Raw genomic sequence first — 19,138 nt, forward strand, 5'->3', positions numbered from 1 at the left:
GACCGACCTGTGTTTGTCTAAATGCATCAACACCCCCCCCCCCATTATAAGAGGCCCCTCCTCTATTTGAGGATTTACGGTATAGCGCAAAGGACCTTTTGTAAACTCAAGCACTTTCGAGGTAAAAGTTAAACGCAGTAGTTTCAAGTACATTCCATAACAGTTGACCATTGGGAAAAAAAACGTTTGATTGATCTCAATTTCTCTTATTTAATTTTTTTTATGAACATACCAGACTAAGAAAAAAAGTTATTTGCGATGTATTATACTTATAGCACATGCATGAGTCTGCTCTCCTTTGAAAGGTAACATTCTTACACAATAAAGAAAAATCATCATGCGATTAAATGCATCAATTTTTTTTTACTTTTAATTCTTTCTGTAGTTAATTAATCAAAATTAATGCGATAAAGTCCCAGCCCTAGTAAAAAAACTAGCCTAGTTTACCCTTGTTTTTGTAAATCGTCTGAAAGAGTGATATACGTCATCACTATGCACCAAAAATATAACGGAAATGTCTTTAAAAGAAGATCTGCTGGGCGCCCCAGTGGCGAGTCGCGGCACGGCCGACCCGGGTTCGATTCCCGAACCCGTCGTTATTTGTCGAATGTCTTCCCCCCACTCTGTCTCCCGTTTCACCTCTCTCTCTCTCTACTGGACTGCCCAGTAGAATAAAGTGATAAACACTCAAAAAATATATATATAAAAAAAAAAAAAGAAGATCTGCTGAATAACATTCCAAGTTTAACATGTCTATCTCACTAAGACCCGAAACACAACAAATCTGTTGTGATCAATCAATCAAACTTTTACTGGTATAAGCTATTTTACGTTTCACTCCATTGATTTCCTAGAGTCCCTTGTCTGCTTATTTTTCCAGTGCTGCTGACGGAAGTAGCTAGTAGGCAGTGTTGGGAAAGTTCACTTTCTATATGAACTAGTTCAGTTCACATTCACACATTTTTAAATGAACTAGTTCAGTTCATAGTTCATAATAAATTTTTTTTAACTAAAGTTCATGGTTTAAAAAATTAACTAGTTTATAGTTCTTTTTTCAAAACATTATTTGTCAAAATTATTGCCACAACCCATATAGAACCACAGACAGCAATCAGGATACTGGCATTTCCATCACACTGTGATTATTTATCAGTGTTTCCCCTACCATTGCCTTGAAGGTGGGGCCCGCGTCACACTTAACACATTGACCGCCGGGCATTGTGCCCATCTCATACCCCTCTCTGCCACCGTTAAAAGCCTATGGAGATGTTTACCTTCTTTGCAGGGCTATAACTTTTTAAATTGTATTGCTATATTGACATTACTATGGCCCATTCAACATCGATTATCTATCGTTCAGGATGTGGGAACGTTATACTTTTTCATTCATACATTGTTGTGTTAATACCTTCTAGAATATAAGTATGTTTTTAATCTTTTCTGCTGTAATTCCAAAAACGCTAGTTATAGGCCCAAACGCATATGATAGATTATTGATTGCCGTTTCTTTCCCATACACGCTATATTAAAAAATTCAAATGTATATGATCGGTATACATTATGCTTCATCATGCGTGGAGGGGGGGGGGGTTGTTTATAATTCCTTGATCATCAGTAACGGCTTTATGTAGTATGGGTGATATATTGATCAGACTGATTACAAACAAGGAAACGCACTGAAATCGGGCTGAAAATAACATTATATTCCTCTTACCGTGGGCCAATGAGACTGGCGGTGAAAGATCCCAATTATTCGACGCCGATCGCCTAGGTCCATTTCTGGTTTGTATGGCGCAATAAACGCCGAAATCATATCTATTATTAAGTTTAGAAAGCAATCCATTATGTACTATAGTGTCTGTCAGGAGTCCCGTAGCGAGATGTGACTGCAGGAGGAATTTCATCGATGCACAGATGACACTTCCGGTTTTTGCGAGAGTGTAACTCGCCCGACCATCCACCAGGCGGCGGTATTGAGCCATTGCAGTCGCATTGCAATAGCCTGACAGCTGACAAGATGGCGCCGTTGTATGGCGACGTGACTAGAGCTCTCCTATGTTTGTTTTGTTTGTTTATCGTTCTAAATGTGTACGTGTCCGGGACATCTACTACTGTTCGATACAACAGAGAATTACTTCTCCGGATCCGCGACGATGTTCCGATGATGCATGTCCCTCGGCAGGTGACGGGAGCCGTCAAAGACGCAGACACCGGGGCAGGCGAGGCGGGGTGCTTGTCAAACTCCGCGAGCGCCCTTTCAAGCCTCCACTGCCTTCCATCTACCTGGCGAACATGCAGTCCTTGTCAAACAAAACCGATGAACTGATGAGCCGGATTCAATTCCAGCGGGAGGCAAGAGACTGCTCCGCGTACTGTCTCACGGAGACGTGGCTAGACAACAACACACCAGACTCAGCCTTCCAGCCGCCGGTTTTCGCTGTGTTTCGCTCAGACCGACTGAAGGAATGCACCGGCAAAACCAAAGGAGGAGGGGTGTGTCTAGAGCCATATGGAATCCGCGATCACGGAATCGCGGACGGAATCGCGGAATTGAGCAATAAAAATGGAATCCACTATAAAAAAAAAATTTTTTAACTTTTTTTTTTTTATGTTGTGGGACTTGTACAGCACTTTGTTCAACTTTGTCAGTGCTGTAAAGTTTAAACCTTTTAAAATCTTAGACAAACAAAACACTTTGCTTTCATGAAATATTGTAAGCCGTCATTTGAGGCTTTATAAAAGCAGCACAATGAACACAAATCTGTCAGTGCCGAGTCCGACCTCATCTTAAATAACAAACAGCATTGCTTGTTGTAGTTAACAAAGAGAGGCAGAGTTGATTTTGCAAAAATATATATAATTTTTTTTTTTTTTTTTTAATAATCAATTTTTTTTTTCATATTCGAATCCCATGCCCATCGAACGAAGCTTCAAAGTATTTAAGACGGCCCTATTAAATGGACTGTTATATCTTATTAAATTGTGGACATTTATTCATTCCCACTTATTAGACACTATTTCTGATGGTAAAATGAGCGTACAAAGCAAAATACAGAATTCTGAAATATTAAAATGGAAAAAACGGAATTGGGAAAAAAATAAAATGGAATTTGGAAAAAAATAAAACGGATTTCATATGGCTCTAGGTGTGTCTTCTTGTGAATGAAAAGTGGTGTACCGATACTACGGTCATGAACAAGACCTGCAATACTAATCTTGAATGCCTAGTCATTAAATGTCGCCCCTTTTATCTCCCTAGAGAATTCCCAGCTATCTTTCTTATTGCTGTTTATATACACCCTCGGGCTGACGCCGCGACTGCTCTCAATGAACTGGCTGACATTATACATAAATATGAGATCTCCCATCTGGAGGCTGTGTTTATTGCAGCTGGTGATTTTAATCATTGTTCTCTTAAATCGGTTCTGCCAAATTACCATCAGCATGTAAAACACCCTACAAGAGGAAACAAAATCCTGGATCATTGCTATAGCAACATAAAAGCTGCTTACAGGTCTCTCCCAAGGCCAGCTTTTGGTAAATCCGATCATCAATCGATTCTTCTTCTACCGTCATATACTAGACAAATCAAACCGACGGTACGCTCCACTCAATGTTGGACTAAAGATGCTGAAACACTGCCCCTGTGCTCACAGACCTTTTTAATATGTCACTGGAGCGCCGCCTTGTTCCAAGGAGCTTCAAGGAATCTACTATCATTCCGGTTCCCAAGAAATCACCTGTGACTTGTCTTAATGATTACAGACCTATTGCTTTAACCTCAGTTTTAATGAAATGTTTAGAGCGGCTAGTGCTGAATTATATAAAAGGTCAGATTCCTACCTGTCTTGATCCCTGGCAGTTCGCCTACAAGAAAAATAGATCAGTAGATGATGCTATTTCCTTAGCTCTTAATCCTGTGTATGAACACTTAGATAAGAAAAACTCCTATGTTAGAATGCTTTTTATCGATTATAGCTCTGCTTTTAATATGCTTATTCCATCTAATCTGATCCACAAACTTCTGGGTCTATGCGACGCCATCTGTGAATGGATTCTTAGCTTTTTAATTTTGAGACCTCAAAGAGTCAGGATTGGAAACAATATGTCTGATGAACTTGTTTTAAGTACTGGTTCTTCACAAGGCTGCATTCTAAGCCCTTTACTGTTCTCTCTCTGCACTCATGAGTCCTGCTTCCTATGATAACAATCTGATAGTAAAGTATGCTGATGATACCACGGTCATTGGGCGTATAAACTCAAACGACGAGTCATTTTATAGATCAGAGGTACAGAACCTAGTTAGGTGGAGTGAGACCAATAACCTCACCGTGAATGCTTCCAAAACGAAGGAGCTAGTCATCGATTTTAGACATAGCAAGGTATCCCATCTCCCATTACCATAAATGGCTCAGAGGTGGAGATGGTGAGCAGTTTTAAATTTCTCTGGGTCACTATTTCAAATGACCTGAGCTGACACTCCAATACCAGAACCATTGTTAAAAAGTCCCAGCAACGTCTTTTCTTTCTCAGGAAACTGAAAGAGTTCACAAATAACGGTGATTCTACACAACTTCTATCGCTGTGTGATCGAGAGCGTTCTTACTTCCTCCTGTACAATATGGTTTGGTAACATCACAGACCAGGAGAAGAAATCTCTGAATAGAATTGTGCGTCTTGCACGCAAGACAATCGGGTTTAGCCTGCCAGCTCTAGAAGAGATCTATGGTGCCAGGCTGCTTTCCCGTGCCTCTGGCATTATCAACGACCCCTCTGGTCACCCAGCCGCAGGCCTCTTTGTCCCCCTCCCCTCGGGCAGACGTTACCGCTCTATCACATGCTCTACCTCTTGGTTTACAAAGAGCTTTTTCCCCAGTGCTGTGCGCAGCCTGAAGGCTAGTTTTGTATTTTATCCTATTTTGTTTCTGTGTTTTTATTAGTTTTATTAGTCAGGTTTGTGGAAGCGCTGTTTTAACTATGATATGCACTTTTAGGGGATGTTCGATATCAATTTTAGCATTTGTCCTTTTTATACTCTGTGTTTTTACATATTTTTCCTGTACTGTTTACACAGTGTTTGCTCATGTACCCGTATTCCAATGGGGATTTGTCCATACATGGCAATAAAAATCTTTGACTTTGACTTTTGATCTAGGGTCCAGCTAGGGCATCGGGGGTTGGCTGGATGAATTATGGATGCCATGGCGAAAAAATTAAATATTGATCTCAAAAACGCTGTACAGCGATCTTGGCAGACAATGCATGGAGGGCAATAACGCTGGAAAGCGTTTCCGGCGCTGCATGTGTTAACGAGTCTCTCCGCTCGCAACACACACCGACTGTGTGAGTGAGAGAATGAACTCGTTCACAATTACGTTCATCTAGCGGAAATACAGTACGTTCAGTTCACGTTTTGCCCAAAATATGAACAAGTTCATGACCGATCGTTCATTGAACACGTTCAGGTACATCACTGCTAGTAAGGAGTTCCATGTCTCGGTTCCTGCATATCGAGACCCGGCTGAGAGACCTCTAACCAGGCCTAGATAACTGTTCTCTTTCACATTTCTCCTGACCTTTTATATGTTTTACTTGCTTTCTCTTCTCAGCGTCTGGATGAGATAATGAAGAGGACACGCAAGACAGATGGAGCGGACAAGGTACAGAACATCTCACCATGGCTAGGGGCCCAAATGATTCAGTCCAACAATGACTCAGTGATTACTCAAGATTCAATGCCTTATAAAAAGCCTTTTTTAAAGGTGTAATGGTTGCACAATTCTTACATGCTGTTACAATTCTTACATATGCTATTAAAACATTAGACCAAGATAATAGTATTATGTTGATAAAGTCATGAAAAAGAAAAACACGCACATTCATTTTGATTGATTTCTATTCATTGAATAGAATTGTTTTTTTTATAGTCTGATACCGTCGGACGTCCACCTTCATATCAATGCATTGTTTATTTTTTACCCCCATAATCTCTGCTTTTTTGAATGACCATTAAGAGTAACGGCACATCCTCTCCCTCTCCACAGAAAGAGACCAAGTCCTCCCCGCCTGTCCAAGTCAATGGCAAAGAGGGAGAGAGCAGCACAGGTGAGCAGGCAAACCGGCAGCACCCTCTCTGTACATCACAAGTGTGTTACAGAGAAATCGTTCACCACTACAACCCCTTAATCTCAATGAATCCTTTGTTTGTGATTTGCCTAATTGATTTCCCATTAATGCTATATCTGGCACAGATCTTAAAACACTGGGTGTGCGTTCATTGTCAGTTGTTTTTTATGGATTGCATTTCAATACCGCGCCAGAGTGGTCACTACAGAATCTGTCTTAATCAGGGTGGCCGAGTAGCGCAGCGGACTAAGCGTCTATCTACCACCGCAGAGACAGTGGGATCGAATCCGGCTGCCGCGGTACCTCCGGCTTGGTCGGTCATCCATACTGACACAATTGACAGTGTCAGCGGGTGGAAAGCCGGTGGGTCCTGGTCGTTGTAAACAGCGACTCCTACAGGCCGGTCAGGGCGCTTGCACAGCGAGGGAGGGAACTGGGGAAGGTAGTGTGATCCTCCCACGCGTTACACTTCCCCAGTGAGAGTCCTCGCTGTCAGGTGAAAAGAGGCTGCTGGCTGTCTCCTATGTATCGGAGGAAGCATCTGATAGACTTCAGGGCTCCCTAGACCGGCAAGTGGGGGGCAAATGCGCGCAACGACCAGGAAGGGGAAAAAAATCTAATAAAAAAATCTGTCTTAATCAGCTAATCCATGCTATTTCATTGATTTTGACCAGTGTAGAAGCAGTCTTTATTATTTAAAATGCCTCTCTGCGCTTGACCCATCCCGTCGTCCAAGGGCAGCCGGGAGCAGACGTCCATCTTTGTTAGCGATCTGTTCTGCATGTTTTTCCATTGGGTTCATCTCTTTTTGGGGGGAAAACCCTTGCGAGCATGGGGAGAACATGCAAACTCCACACAGAAAGGCCGGGAGATACCCCACCTTGGTATCTGGCAACCCGGCAACCTCGTCCCCAAGCGGGAATCCAAACCTGGACCTTCTTGCTGTGAGGCGACAGTGCCGTGTATCAGACTGAACCATTCCGATAGCGATCGAGCTTCTCGCACCTCAATCCCTCCTTTTCCCTTGACATATAAAGCCTTGCACTCTTCCTCCACTTTCCACTGCCGTGGTAGCTTCACCTCATCAGCTTTACGATAGAGCGGAACCTCGTGAAATGCGTTGCACTTCTGTCGGTTCCCATTGGGAGTCGTATCCACATCGGAGCATTGTATAAGAAAAAGGGTTATTAGATCACATCTAGCCCCCTCATATCCTGTCCAGCTGCAGTTGCTTTTGTCTTGTTACTGCTTCACCACTATACAATAGGAGCCATGTGTGCTCGGTTTGTTGTCCAAAGCCCCGAGAAGCTGGAGAGGGAAAGCGTGCTGCTCATGCCAGCTCCAACACAGCCTGCAGCGAAACATGAATACTGTGTGTGACACTGGAATTGGTACGACACCACACACCCGCTAAAAGACACATCGTACCCCTTGCCATCTTCTCACGCCGTCAATACTGTTTACCATTACTGGCTCAATATCTATTATGCTCTCGCTGCCTATCTATCTACACGTTGGGTTGTGGTGGCCATTGGGGGGCCATGTGATTGGGTATGTATCATCGGCATTGTCAATACCTGGGCCCTCATTTATCAATAATGCGTAGAAAGTGTTCTATTTTCGTTCCTAAGCACGGAATTTAGAATGTCTCTACGCACAGAAATCAGGACCGTCTATGCTCGTACTTGATTGTAAGCATTTGCATATAGAACCGCCCCTAATTAACCATATATGGTAATGAAACACCCCCATTGAATGTGAAATAATGGACTAAGCCGAGCGAACTACAGTATATGAGAAACTTCACTGAGAGCGAGATTGATCACGGAGGTCTAACTTGTATGCGGTGATGGCGGATATCAACGAATCCCTAAAGACCATTGCTGCCTGGGCAGCGCAAAATACTAATAAAGACCGTTAACCACTGTTTGCCGTTGGTGTCATTTATAACCATGCTGGAATATGAATGCCTTTTTTCGTTTCGTTCTTTTAAAGTTTGATTAATACCCAGGGATTAACACATTCGGGCCCAGACCCGAGAAAAGTCGGGTTAACTCGCCATTCTCTGGGCGCTAAACCCGAGAAAATCCGGGTTTTAATCGTTATTTTTTTATTAGCTATATCCATAAATGTTTCATCCATCCAGCCTGATGTTATCATTGGGAATGGGTCTGAGCTCGCAAAGGGCAAATACCGCCGCCTAACGCCTCCCGGATGGTATTGCACATCATTGGAATCGCTCTGGCTGGAGCTGTCCATCGATCTAAGAAGTCCGGTCCAGGTTTTACGTCTCGGGCATGCAGTATTGTTATAACAGATGGACTGGGGACACTCAGAGCAGCGTGGATTATGTGTTTTGGACATATAACGTTGGATCAATAAACGCGATCAATATTTGGAATGGCGATCAGGAATTGGATTAATCTTTTTGCACTACATCAGATGTGAGGTAAGGACTTTATGTTACGAATCTTGGGTTAATCTGATGTTTCTTTCACCGCCATCGGAGCGTGTGTGTGAGGTTCGCGCCGACCAAAGTACGGAGAAGCGATTTTTCAGACGCCGCTTCTGTTCGTGCATGATGACACATATAATATCGATAATCTAGCGTTTATTTGAAAACGATTCATAAATCAAGCGACAAATGGCACGATTTTCTAAGGAAATACATTGAAGCTCGATTTGCTGGAGTTTATTGAGATTAGACGGAACGCTCTAGAAATATATTCATATTCATCACGGTATAAAACGGAAATGTATGAAAAAATTATCTGTTCGTGCATGATGACATATATAATATCGATAATCTAGCGTTTATTTGAAAACTATTCATAAATCAAGCGACAAATGGCACGATTTTCTAAGGAAATACATTGAAGCTCGATTTGCTGGAGTTTATTGAGATTAGACGGAACGCTCTAGAAATATATTCATATTCATCACGGTATAAAACGGAAATGTATGTATGAAAAAATTATCTGTTTTGTGCATGTTGACTGGAAGCAACTCACTGACGATCAACGTGTTATTTAGATCTATTGCTATTATATTTCATATATTTTAAGCACTCGCCAGTAAGTCCTATCATACATTGGATAAAGCACTGGCGCTGAAGGGCCATCAGCGCCAAAAAAGTCCAATGATGTGCACAAAAACGTGCACCGAAAAGTTACAGTATGTAGATGGTTGATTATTTGTATGACAGTCAGTCAAGTTAGTCAACCCTTGCAAAAAGGGTTTTATCAGTTTTATTTAATGACTTGAAAACAGCATTGATATTACGTAAAAGCAAACTGGCAATAGAAAAGATGTTCAAAATAATCTAGTTCCCTTAAAACGCCAGCACTATTAAATAAAAAATATACAGTGGAGGTTAAAATAAGAATTGGCCTGAAAAAAGTTCAGTCGGGAGATAATTTTTTGCTTTAATCCCTGAATACCTTGCATGGGTAGATTTACATAAAACTGCTCTATGATCCTAGCTCTTGTCTCTATTGCTGCTGCGTTTTGGAGGTGGCTATTCCACGTCTGACATGCGGCAGGTCTTGGGGGTTCCAGCAACGGGATGCCATTTCTGATGGCCAGATTATGGAGCACACTGCAAGCTATGACGATGTGGCAAACCTTTTCAGGCCGGTACTGCAGTGTGCCCCCTGTGCCAGACAGACAGAGCCATCGACCCTTCAGCAGGCAAATTGCACGCTCCACGGTCGGTGACTCTTGTGCGCCCAGTGTAGATGCGCTCCTGTTGGGGTTGATCAGAGGAGTCATCAGCCATGGCTTCAGTAGATAGCCCCAATCCCCTGCATTTAAGTGATATTTTAATTACAGATACCCCAGTAATAACATTACAATTTAATTAAATAAAATTAGGCCTGGGTCGTGCGTTCCTCCCGGCTACCGGCAATGACTTATCAGCCAAATGCAACGATAAACCATGATGCATTAATTCGGAAAAACCTATTCCAAATGCTATTTATAGGGTTTGACAATAATTACACTAATGTTGCTATTTTACAATTAACTATAATGAATTATGGGTCATACCGAACACGGCAGTGTTGAAACTAATGCACGAAAGCTTATTTCCGTGTTGCAGTTTTCTTATTCTACCGCTTGGTGCCATGAACGCACGGTCTTTGAGCACAATCTCAAGCACACGTTCAAATTGATAAGTCCCACACTTTGCTTAGAAATTATCGTACACACGGTTTACGCACATATCTGTGCGTACGCACCATTGATAAATGAGGGCCCTGGAGCTCACATTTTAACCATCCTCCTGGGTTCATATCCTATTCCCTACCCCTACACCCAGGGCCGCCTGGGAGAAATGCGAGGCCCTGTGCGAGATTTAAACGCGAGGCCCCCTGGTTGGCTATCGCTAACCATTAGCTAACGCAGAAGCAAGCTATGCGGCTACCACTGAAAAACTGTACAACATGAGAAAAGCAATACAGGTGCTGACACCAGGCCACACACCGTTAGCTACTAGTACTACAACAGCTAGTCGGCCAGTTTGGCTCCAGAGAGAGAGAGAGAGAGAGAGAGATATCCACGGTGGGAATAGAACAGAGTGCATTAAAAACTCACCAAACGTCCAAGAGGATGGAGACAACCGCGTGGAGTTGACTAAGTTCATCTGCCGAACGACCATCCTCTTCATCTTGGCATAACAATGCTGCATGCGCGGTCTCTAGGTTAGCTAACGCTAGTTGGCCTTTAGCTAAGCTAGCTACTAGCCGACATCATCATGGCTATATCCCGAATGAACCACACTTAATATTATAACGTAGCTAAAGCTAACTAGCTGTCCCTGTCTTTAGCCGGGATGGCTAGCCTGACTGAACTGTCTAACATGCAACAACTTTCATCTTCAGTCCATCTGCCGAACGATGTCTTCTTCATCTTGGCTGGCATAACCTAGGCTCCAATGCTGCACGCGCGAAATAGTCAGACGCTAGTGATGGGTCGGTCATGAGCGACTCGTTCATAAGAGCCGATTCATTGCCGTGAGCGTGAGTCGAATCGCTCACGTCTGGCAATGAGTCGGTTCATGCCCCCCCCCCCCCCGGCACGCACACAGACACACACAATGAACTCAACAGACGCTACCTTACCTGGCTGTAACCCCTCCCCTCATTGAAACCAATTCTGCTGCCTGCAGAGCCTCAGAGCCAGGAACGTGTCTAATGTGAAATATATAAGCAAAACTAGATTTTAGGTCTGTGATGAAAAAGGGCCTCGCGGGAAGGGGGCCCTCGCAAAAAATAAAAATTTAAATAAAATTAAAAATTAAAATTAAATAAAAAAAATAATAAATAAAAAAAATATATATATTTTTTGTTGCGAGGCCCCCCTTCCCGCGAGGCCCTGTGCGACCGCACTGCTCGCACACCCCCTGAGGCGGCCCTGCCTACACCCCTTACCCTAAACCGGGTTCATATCCTACCACCACCCCCCATATGACCTTTTTATTTGACCACAGTGATTAGCATAATGTAGATGTTTGGTAAGGGGATCGGGTTTCTTCATTGAGCATGTATCCTTAGGGCACAAGTATCTTGTGTTTTATTATAAAAGAAAATTATGATGAGAAAAAAATATATAAGAAAGGGTCCATACGGAGCAGTGTGGTCTGGGAAGATGGTGTTTGTGGCAGGCTCCCCCAGCATCATGGAAGCCATTAGCCAGCCCACTGATGTGGTCGGAGGTGCAGAGGGTGACTGGCAGGGCGTTCCTCCCCCTCTCCAATCAAGGGTGTGGACAAGCCTCAGCCTCGACCACAGCTCGGTCCTCAACCTCTCCAAGAGGAGGAGGAGGAAGAGGATCTGAACCACAGGGAAAGACGACGAGCGATATAAACAGTCATTTTCACCCTCCTGCATGTTGAGTTGTCTGTGTCACTCCACTTCGCGGGGTGGGCTGTCTTAACATGCAGGCAGAAAAGTGGCCATTTTTGTTTTCGTTTTGAGGACTGCATACCTTTTTTGCAAACCAAAATACTATACTTTATACTTATAGCACATGCATAAGCCTGGTCTCTTTTCAAAGATAACATTCTGAAGTTTATGATCCAATAAAGAAAGATCACTTTTAGTGCTAATGAAATAGAGTAACATAGGTCTGAACTTGAGTTGTAGAAAAACTTGTTACTCAAGTTTTTCTGTAGTTAGTAGTCCAGGAGTAGTATTTCCCCAGAAATTCGTATGGCTTAAAGATCCATAGCCTGAAGCATTATGTAGTACATGTCCATATTTCATAAAGATCCGTTCAGAAATGAGTGATTACGAGTGATTTTGGTCAACTATGTACAAAAGAAAAGCTCAGTTTTCTCATAGACTTCAATTCATTCTGCGGTTTTTCTCTTCCTGTTTTCGCTGGTGAGTTTTTCACCTAGATCTCTGATTCGTACATCCCCAGGTGGGGTATCATTGGAAAGCCACACTCATTGGCTACAACCCTGTCTAATAATTTTTGAGATCGCCAAATGATTGACGGAACTAGAACCCCAAGAGTCAGGAGTAGTATTTGCACAATATCGTGTACTTTGCGCAAGCCTTAAATACGGATGAACGTATTTGAGGTGACAATCGACAGGCAACAAATGGGGCTTTAATTCGATATATATATATATATATATTGTATAAAAAAATATGCACACCCAAGCCACTAGAGGCCAAAGTGCCGGTGGGCAAATCGTCCTCAAAAGCTTGCAGCTTAAGAGGTTAAAAAGAACATCACTGGCAAAATGGTGTTAGTCACTGTGGAATGAACTGTACATACATACATGTTTAACCTCTTATGTAATTTACAATGTATTCTCTGTATAATTATATCCCCAGACGACAGTGTAGGGGATATTTTGGATTTGTCCCGACTGCCACTGCAGACTTTTGCTGTTTAACGCGATAGCTCAAATAGCTTTCATTTTCATTTGACCCTTCTTCTAGCTTAGACCAAATTAAAATGTTCAAATGAGTGTATTTTGAATACCTTTTTGTTCTAATATTTTCACATTTTAAACAGGAAGACTCCTTTTCATGTTGTCAACCCATGACCTTTCCTCTAGCACCACCATCAGGCCAAACATTCATATTCTACTCTATGGCGAACACCATAACTCAAATCGCTTTTTTTCAAATCTTCTCAAATTTGAGGTGCACATTCGACACCCCATATGATACACACTGTTGATTTTGGTGACCCCATGACCTTTCTTCTTGCACTACCATCAGATTACATTAGATTAAATGTATTGTCATTGCACAAGTACAGAGACAACATGTAAACTAGGGAGCAGTGAAGTGCCTTGCAGTATATATGCAGTGTAAATATGCTATGCTAATGTATGTACAGTATTATTAAATGTGGTATGAGTATGAATACACTGATAATAAACCAGTCTAGCCAGTATTTTAAGTGAGTAGATAAGCATATAAATACAGATGTAGATAAATGTGATTATTCAGTGTGTACCGTGTTATTGTACATTGTTATTATAAAGTGTCATGGATAGACTATAGGTTGGATACAGTGGTATAATGAAAGTAGGTATGAGTACAGGAACAAGATGTGGGATCCCAGCTACTCTAAAGTATTGCAGGGAGAAAACAAGTTAAAAAGCCTTTATGTGGCACGGCTACATCATTTTAGAAAGCCAACATTTTTCAACCAGCTGGTCTTCATCATGGCATAACGCAAATCAGTGTACTTGTTTGTTGTCTAGTACAGTGTACTAGAGCACCTAGTTTAACCCTGCTGCTAGGTATGAATGCAGTGTGTAAGACAGTGTAGGCAGTAGATAAGTATAGGTTGAGTATGGCAACAGAGTTCAGAGTTTAACAGAGTTCTGGAGTAGGTTGAGTGGGGTATGGAGGGGTCGGGTCTTCGTGCAGTAAGACAGGGTTCAGCGAGGTGACAGCTGAGGGGAAGAAGCTCTTCCTGAGCCTGCTGGTCCTGGGGCTGGGACTGAGATTCTTGTTGTGCCTCCTAGAGGGGAGGTGGGCAAACAGTTTGTGGTTGGGGTGAGAGGTGTCCTTGATGATACTGTTTGCCTTCCTCAGACACCATTTGTGCTGGACAGTCTCTATTGCAGGGAATGGTGTACCAGTGATCAATTTCCATATGAATGTATCTCTAACAGCTTTCATCTGAATCTTTTAAAATTTGCTGTCCACATGCATGACCCCAGAAGGAGGAATCCTATTGATTTTGGTGGTGACCCCATGACCTTTCCTATAGTGCCACACTGCCACCATCAGACCAAGCGTTCAATGCTCAAATGAGTGTATCTCTTGATCCGATTTTGACAAATACTTTTGCCATTCTGAGTCGTCTGGTATCATGGTGGTGCTATTAATAATAGTATTATCATAAAACTAAAAACATTAACTATTCCTCAACAGCAACAGTTTGATTTTTTTTCCATGAGTGGAGAAGTGTCTTAATTCCAATATGGAAATAACAATTGAATGATTCTCGTGATGTTAATTTATTTTCATTTGGCCCAGACCTATGTGCGTGCATGTGTGTCTGTCTTACTGCATGTGTGTCTGTCTTACTGCATGTGTGTCTGTCTTAATGTGTGTCTGTCTTACTGCATGTGTGTCTGTCTTACTGCATGTGTGTCTGTCTTACTGAATGTGTATCTGTCTTACTGAATGTGTGTCTGTCTTACTGAATGTGTATCTGTCTTACTGCATGTGTGTCTGTCTTACTGAATGTGTGTCTTACTGAATGTGTGTGTGTCTTACTGAATGTGTGTCTGTCTTACTGCATGTGTGTCTGTCTTACTGAATGTGTGTCTGTCTTACTGCATGTGTGTCTTGTCTTTCTGCATCTGTGTGTTTGACCCTGGATTATTTCTTTGTTCCTTCCAGCATCTGCTGATTATCAGCCCAGACCAGAAGTCGGCCTGTCCAACGCACAGACAGGAAATGGTCAGCAGAGTGGTGTGAGAGAGAGGTAAGAATATATACAGTTGCTCTGATTCACACCCCTGTTGATACAAGATCACCGTGGGCGGTATAAAACTCACGAGTCAGAAACTTGGGAGTGTTCCTACCTAGTAATTAAGACTACAGGGGATCGGTCTCCCTTTCCAAACCACAAACAATAACACTCTGGAGACCCACAAGAAGGTTTTCTCCCTGTGAGATGTTTACCTTCTGGATTTGAACATGTGCTTCCGGGGGTCTTAATTGGATCTTGGACATAATGACTCATAGTATCATGAATCACTTTCAGACCTAAGACTAAGCTCGACCCCCTCATCTGTCATCTCCTAGCCCCTCTGCCCATGTGGTCAACGGTGTCCAGCCTGCACCACATGAGAACGGCCTGCTCACCAAGGGTGGAGACGCCGCCCACTTTGAAGAGATCATCCAGCTAACCAATCACGGGAACAGCACCAACGGAGGGCGGGAAAAGTCCGAGAGCGACATGGGCACCGAGCCAATCCTGGCGTTTGATAGTGAGGAGCCGTTCACGAAGAAGGCAGGCCCAATGAAGCCTCAGCATGTCGCAGGTGAGAGCGAGAAAGAGAAACATATTTATCACACTTCTAAGAGTACTGACCTAGGATCAGAGCTCAGGTCACATCACCGTGTACACCTCGCTGCGACATATCTGGTCTCAGATCAGCGCTCCTATTTTAAAATGCTTACAAGCCCTCAAAGTCTTTAGCGTGTCATCCAAATATGCATTCAGTCTACTCAAACTCAACTATTCACTGCCTTATCACCTCATTGATTTCACCAACTGGCCCTCTGCTCCTCTGGCCGTAGAAATCTGCCACTCCATTTACCATCCTCTTTAGCCGTAGACACGGCCTGTGTTTATTTACAGCAAAGAGCAATGAGCATTTGACTTTTCACATTAGGAACAGGGTTCTCAGTACACCATAAAATTCCCAAGGCGAGGCGCCACGGGTTGATGGTGTTGCCCTTGGCACGGCCCACCGAGCTGAAGTCTGTAGCTTTACTACCCCTTCTCAGATACGGGTCACCACCCAGGGGTATGGGATTGCTCCAGGGGAGACGGGAGGGGCCTGGGAAGGGTAACCCCCAAAAAAACACACATGCAAGGCCCGAAAGGGGGACGAGGAATAAGGAGTACGAGGGAAGTGGGGAAGAGAGGGTGCTATCTTGATCCTGATGACAGCTTCCATGCCGCAGCCACGCTTGGCCGTACGCCAAGTGTGGGGATTCTTGGCGTGGCGGTGGCGGTGGTGAGGCCGGCCTATCCACAGGTGCTGCCTCTGCCAGGGGATAGAAACAGGACCCCGTTCCTAGTTACTGTATGTACCCACACCCTCCACTCGTGCTCCCCCGCCAGCGTCAGCGTTACTGATCCACCCCCCTGCCCCCCCCCTCGCCTGTCTCTCTTTGCCAAGGCTTAGCCTTCACCTGCCAGCCTGCAGACAGACCGCCGGTCGTAAATTGCAGGCAAAGTAAATAGACGAGCAGCAGCCTTTGCAGCTTTTCACCCGGCTCAGTTAAAATGACTCTTTTGAGCAACATTTTAGTTTGCTCTGTCCCGCCACTCTGATCTCTAGTCATTCCACGCATTTCCAGCTGCACATCATTCAGTCACACAGTCTAATGTGTGGATATTTAGAACCCTGGCTTGGCTTTTACGACCAGGCCCAACATTAATGCATCGAGACGTGACTGAATGTTACGATGTAATTCCTTAGATGGGGTTGGGGGGGGTGGCCGGTGGGGGGCAATTTATTCTGACGCATACCGCCAGGGCTAATTCGAATGGTGATACTCGTGAGTGTGGAACCCCCCCCCCCCCCCCCCCCCTGCACCAAAAAAAAAAATCGTCTCCCGCACATGTGGTGCTGTCAATCACATCCACACGGGTGTTGCATCAATCACACTGTGGTTCACGATGTTGATTTGGACTCTCCTCACTGCAGCTAGTGAATGATCTGTAATGTCAATACGGAGACAGGATTCCACCCTGCGTCTGAGGCCGTCTGTTGTTTTATGCATTGGCCTATTAATTTTCCTAATAAAAAAAAAAAAGGGTGCGTACCCCCTTGTGACCCTTTGCATTTAGTATTGTCACGGGTTCACACACCACGTCATCTCGGGTCAACGAGGTTGGCCTCCATTGCGGCTCAGAAGTGTCGGCTCAGAAGTGTCGGGATTCAACTTTGCCTGTGTTCTTCTCACTCGGTGGTCGACGAGTCTGTATTGATTGACGTAACCTCGCCTGACCCCCCTCACCCCTGTGCCCCCTCTGTCTCCTCCCCAGAGGTCCTGTGAGGGACGTGCCAGCGGTGGACGACGAGCCTTAGGCCCTCTTCCAAACCATCCCCTGTCCGGTCGACGCTCGCATTGGGGGAGACTGATGCCCTCCTCGACGGAGCACAGCCCCATAACCTGTGCCAAACAATCACTGACTGCTTTCTAGCCACCCCCTCCCCCTCCCCCAAACAAAAAAGAAACTTTCCTTAGAAGAAGAAGAAGAAGAAGAAGAAGAAGAAGAAAGGGGTCAGGGAAAAAAAGACAACGAAGAAGAAGAGGCAACTCCGCAATCAGCAACAAGACACAAGACGGGATGAGAGACATTGTCACCTGCCACTGTATAACAAGTCAGTGTTAACATTTATATAAGATCATCATGGCACCAGTTCCATGCACCTTAAGACTCAACAGTAGCATCCATTGTACAGTACAGTTGAACGAAAGAGGATCAAAAAAGAAATACTCTATTCTACAATTATGCGTAATCGTTATTATGACACGCCGGGGGTGGGGCGGGGGGCACAAGTGAGTTTGCTCTTTTGTTGTCATTACGTTTAGTTATTTAACTTGAAGAGAAGTGTAATGACCTGTTACAGTTTTTATGTGAATAATGTAAATGATCGTTTGCGCGTTGGACAAAGGAAGGAGGGGTCTGTGGAATACAGTTGTATATGAAGGGGAGCGGACGTTTGCGTAGCTCTGCTCGGGAGTAGTTATTATTATTTTTTTTTTGTTACACGTCGATGACACCCTGGTCGCTGTAAAGTCACCGCGCGTGAGGTTTTCTTTTGTAAAGTACATGAAACAATCTTAATTGGTATGAAATCGTATTTGAGATGTTAGGTTTCGCCCGAATCGCCACTGTACATGTAAACACATTTTCTATTGAAACGTATATATGTAACCCTCCTCGGTTTTGATTGATTGTACACTGAACTGGATGTAATAATGAGTGAGTGTGGGTCAGGTTGATCAATGTTACAGGGGAGGAACTCCAGATGAACTCTGTCGGTGAATCTTTAAGGGTCAAATCAGAGCTCTAGTCATGCATTAGGGTTGGAAATAGAATGTAATCTAAGTTCGGGGGGGGGGGGGGGGTCCCCAAACAATTTTAAATGACCATTTCTCCATGCAGTTGTTTTCTAAACCATGTGCTAGCATGATTCAGTTAGCTGTCACTCTCATTGAGATTCCACAGACTCATATGTATTTGAAAATGCTGGCGTGTGTGTGTGTGTGTACATGCTATAAATATATTTTGATGTGTGTTGGAGGGTCAGTGGGAGTTTGAGTCTTTATTAAAGACAAAAACTGTCCAGTTTGTCGGTGGTCTCATCTTCTATTTGTAATGATAATAATAATAATTATTTGATTTGTAGGGCGCTTTATAGTTTATAGCGCTTTAAGGGTATGGGTGTCCTGAATGAAAAGCGGAATACACATGTTGGGAAGAGGATGTTGATGCTGAACCTGCTTTATTTCTGTTCCGGTCTGGAAGAGGCAGACAAATGAAACATGAGGCATAACTCACTGGACTAAGTAGGACATTTGGGGGGAAACTCTGTACTCTGTTAAGAGTCATGTTTACTTTTGTGGCCTTTAGACTTCTAGCTCGGGGAGGGGGTTTGGACTTCCTGTCACATTGACTCTTGTGAGGGACGAGATGCAATCTCCCCCCCCCCCACTGTGACCCATGTTCTGGTGACAGTGAGCCAGCAGGAGCCGTGCTGAAACCTTTTCGGTTCATCACT

General features: G+C 43.7%; 1 protein-coding gene across 5 annotated transcripts in view; it reads left to right on the forward strand.

Moving 5' to 3' along the window:
- map7d1a (MAP7 domain containing 1a) overlaps nucleotides 1-18,708 on the forward strand; it is a 134,315-nt gene extending 115,607 nt beyond the window's left edge. For all 5 annotated transcript variants that reach the window (XM_084336443.1, XM_084336444.1, XM_084336446.1 and 2 more), the window contains 5 exons: nucleotides 5,610-5,660; nucleotides 6,045-6,105; nucleotides 15,009-15,093; nucleotides 15,417-15,655; nucleotides 17,395-18,708. In XM_084336443.1, coding sequence (XP_084192569.1) covers nucleotides 5,610-5,660; nucleotides 6,045-6,105; nucleotides 15,009-15,093; nucleotides 15,417-15,655; nucleotides 17,395-17,405 — 447 coding nt within the window. In that variant the 3' untranslated portion in view covers nucleotides 17,406-18,708. The remainder of the gene's footprint in view (nucleotides 1-5,609; nucleotides 5,661-6,044; nucleotides 6,106-15,008; nucleotides 15,094-15,416; nucleotides 15,656-17,394) is intronic.
- Nucleotides 18,709-19,138: the final 430 nt, after the last annotated feature.

Source organism: Notolepis coatsorum (assembly GCF_963971535.1).
Source record: "Notolepis coatsorum genome assembly, chromosome: 19".
Lineage (NCBI taxonomy): Eukaryota > Metazoa > Chordata > Actinopteri > Aulopiformes > Paralepididae > Notolepis > Notolepis coatsorum.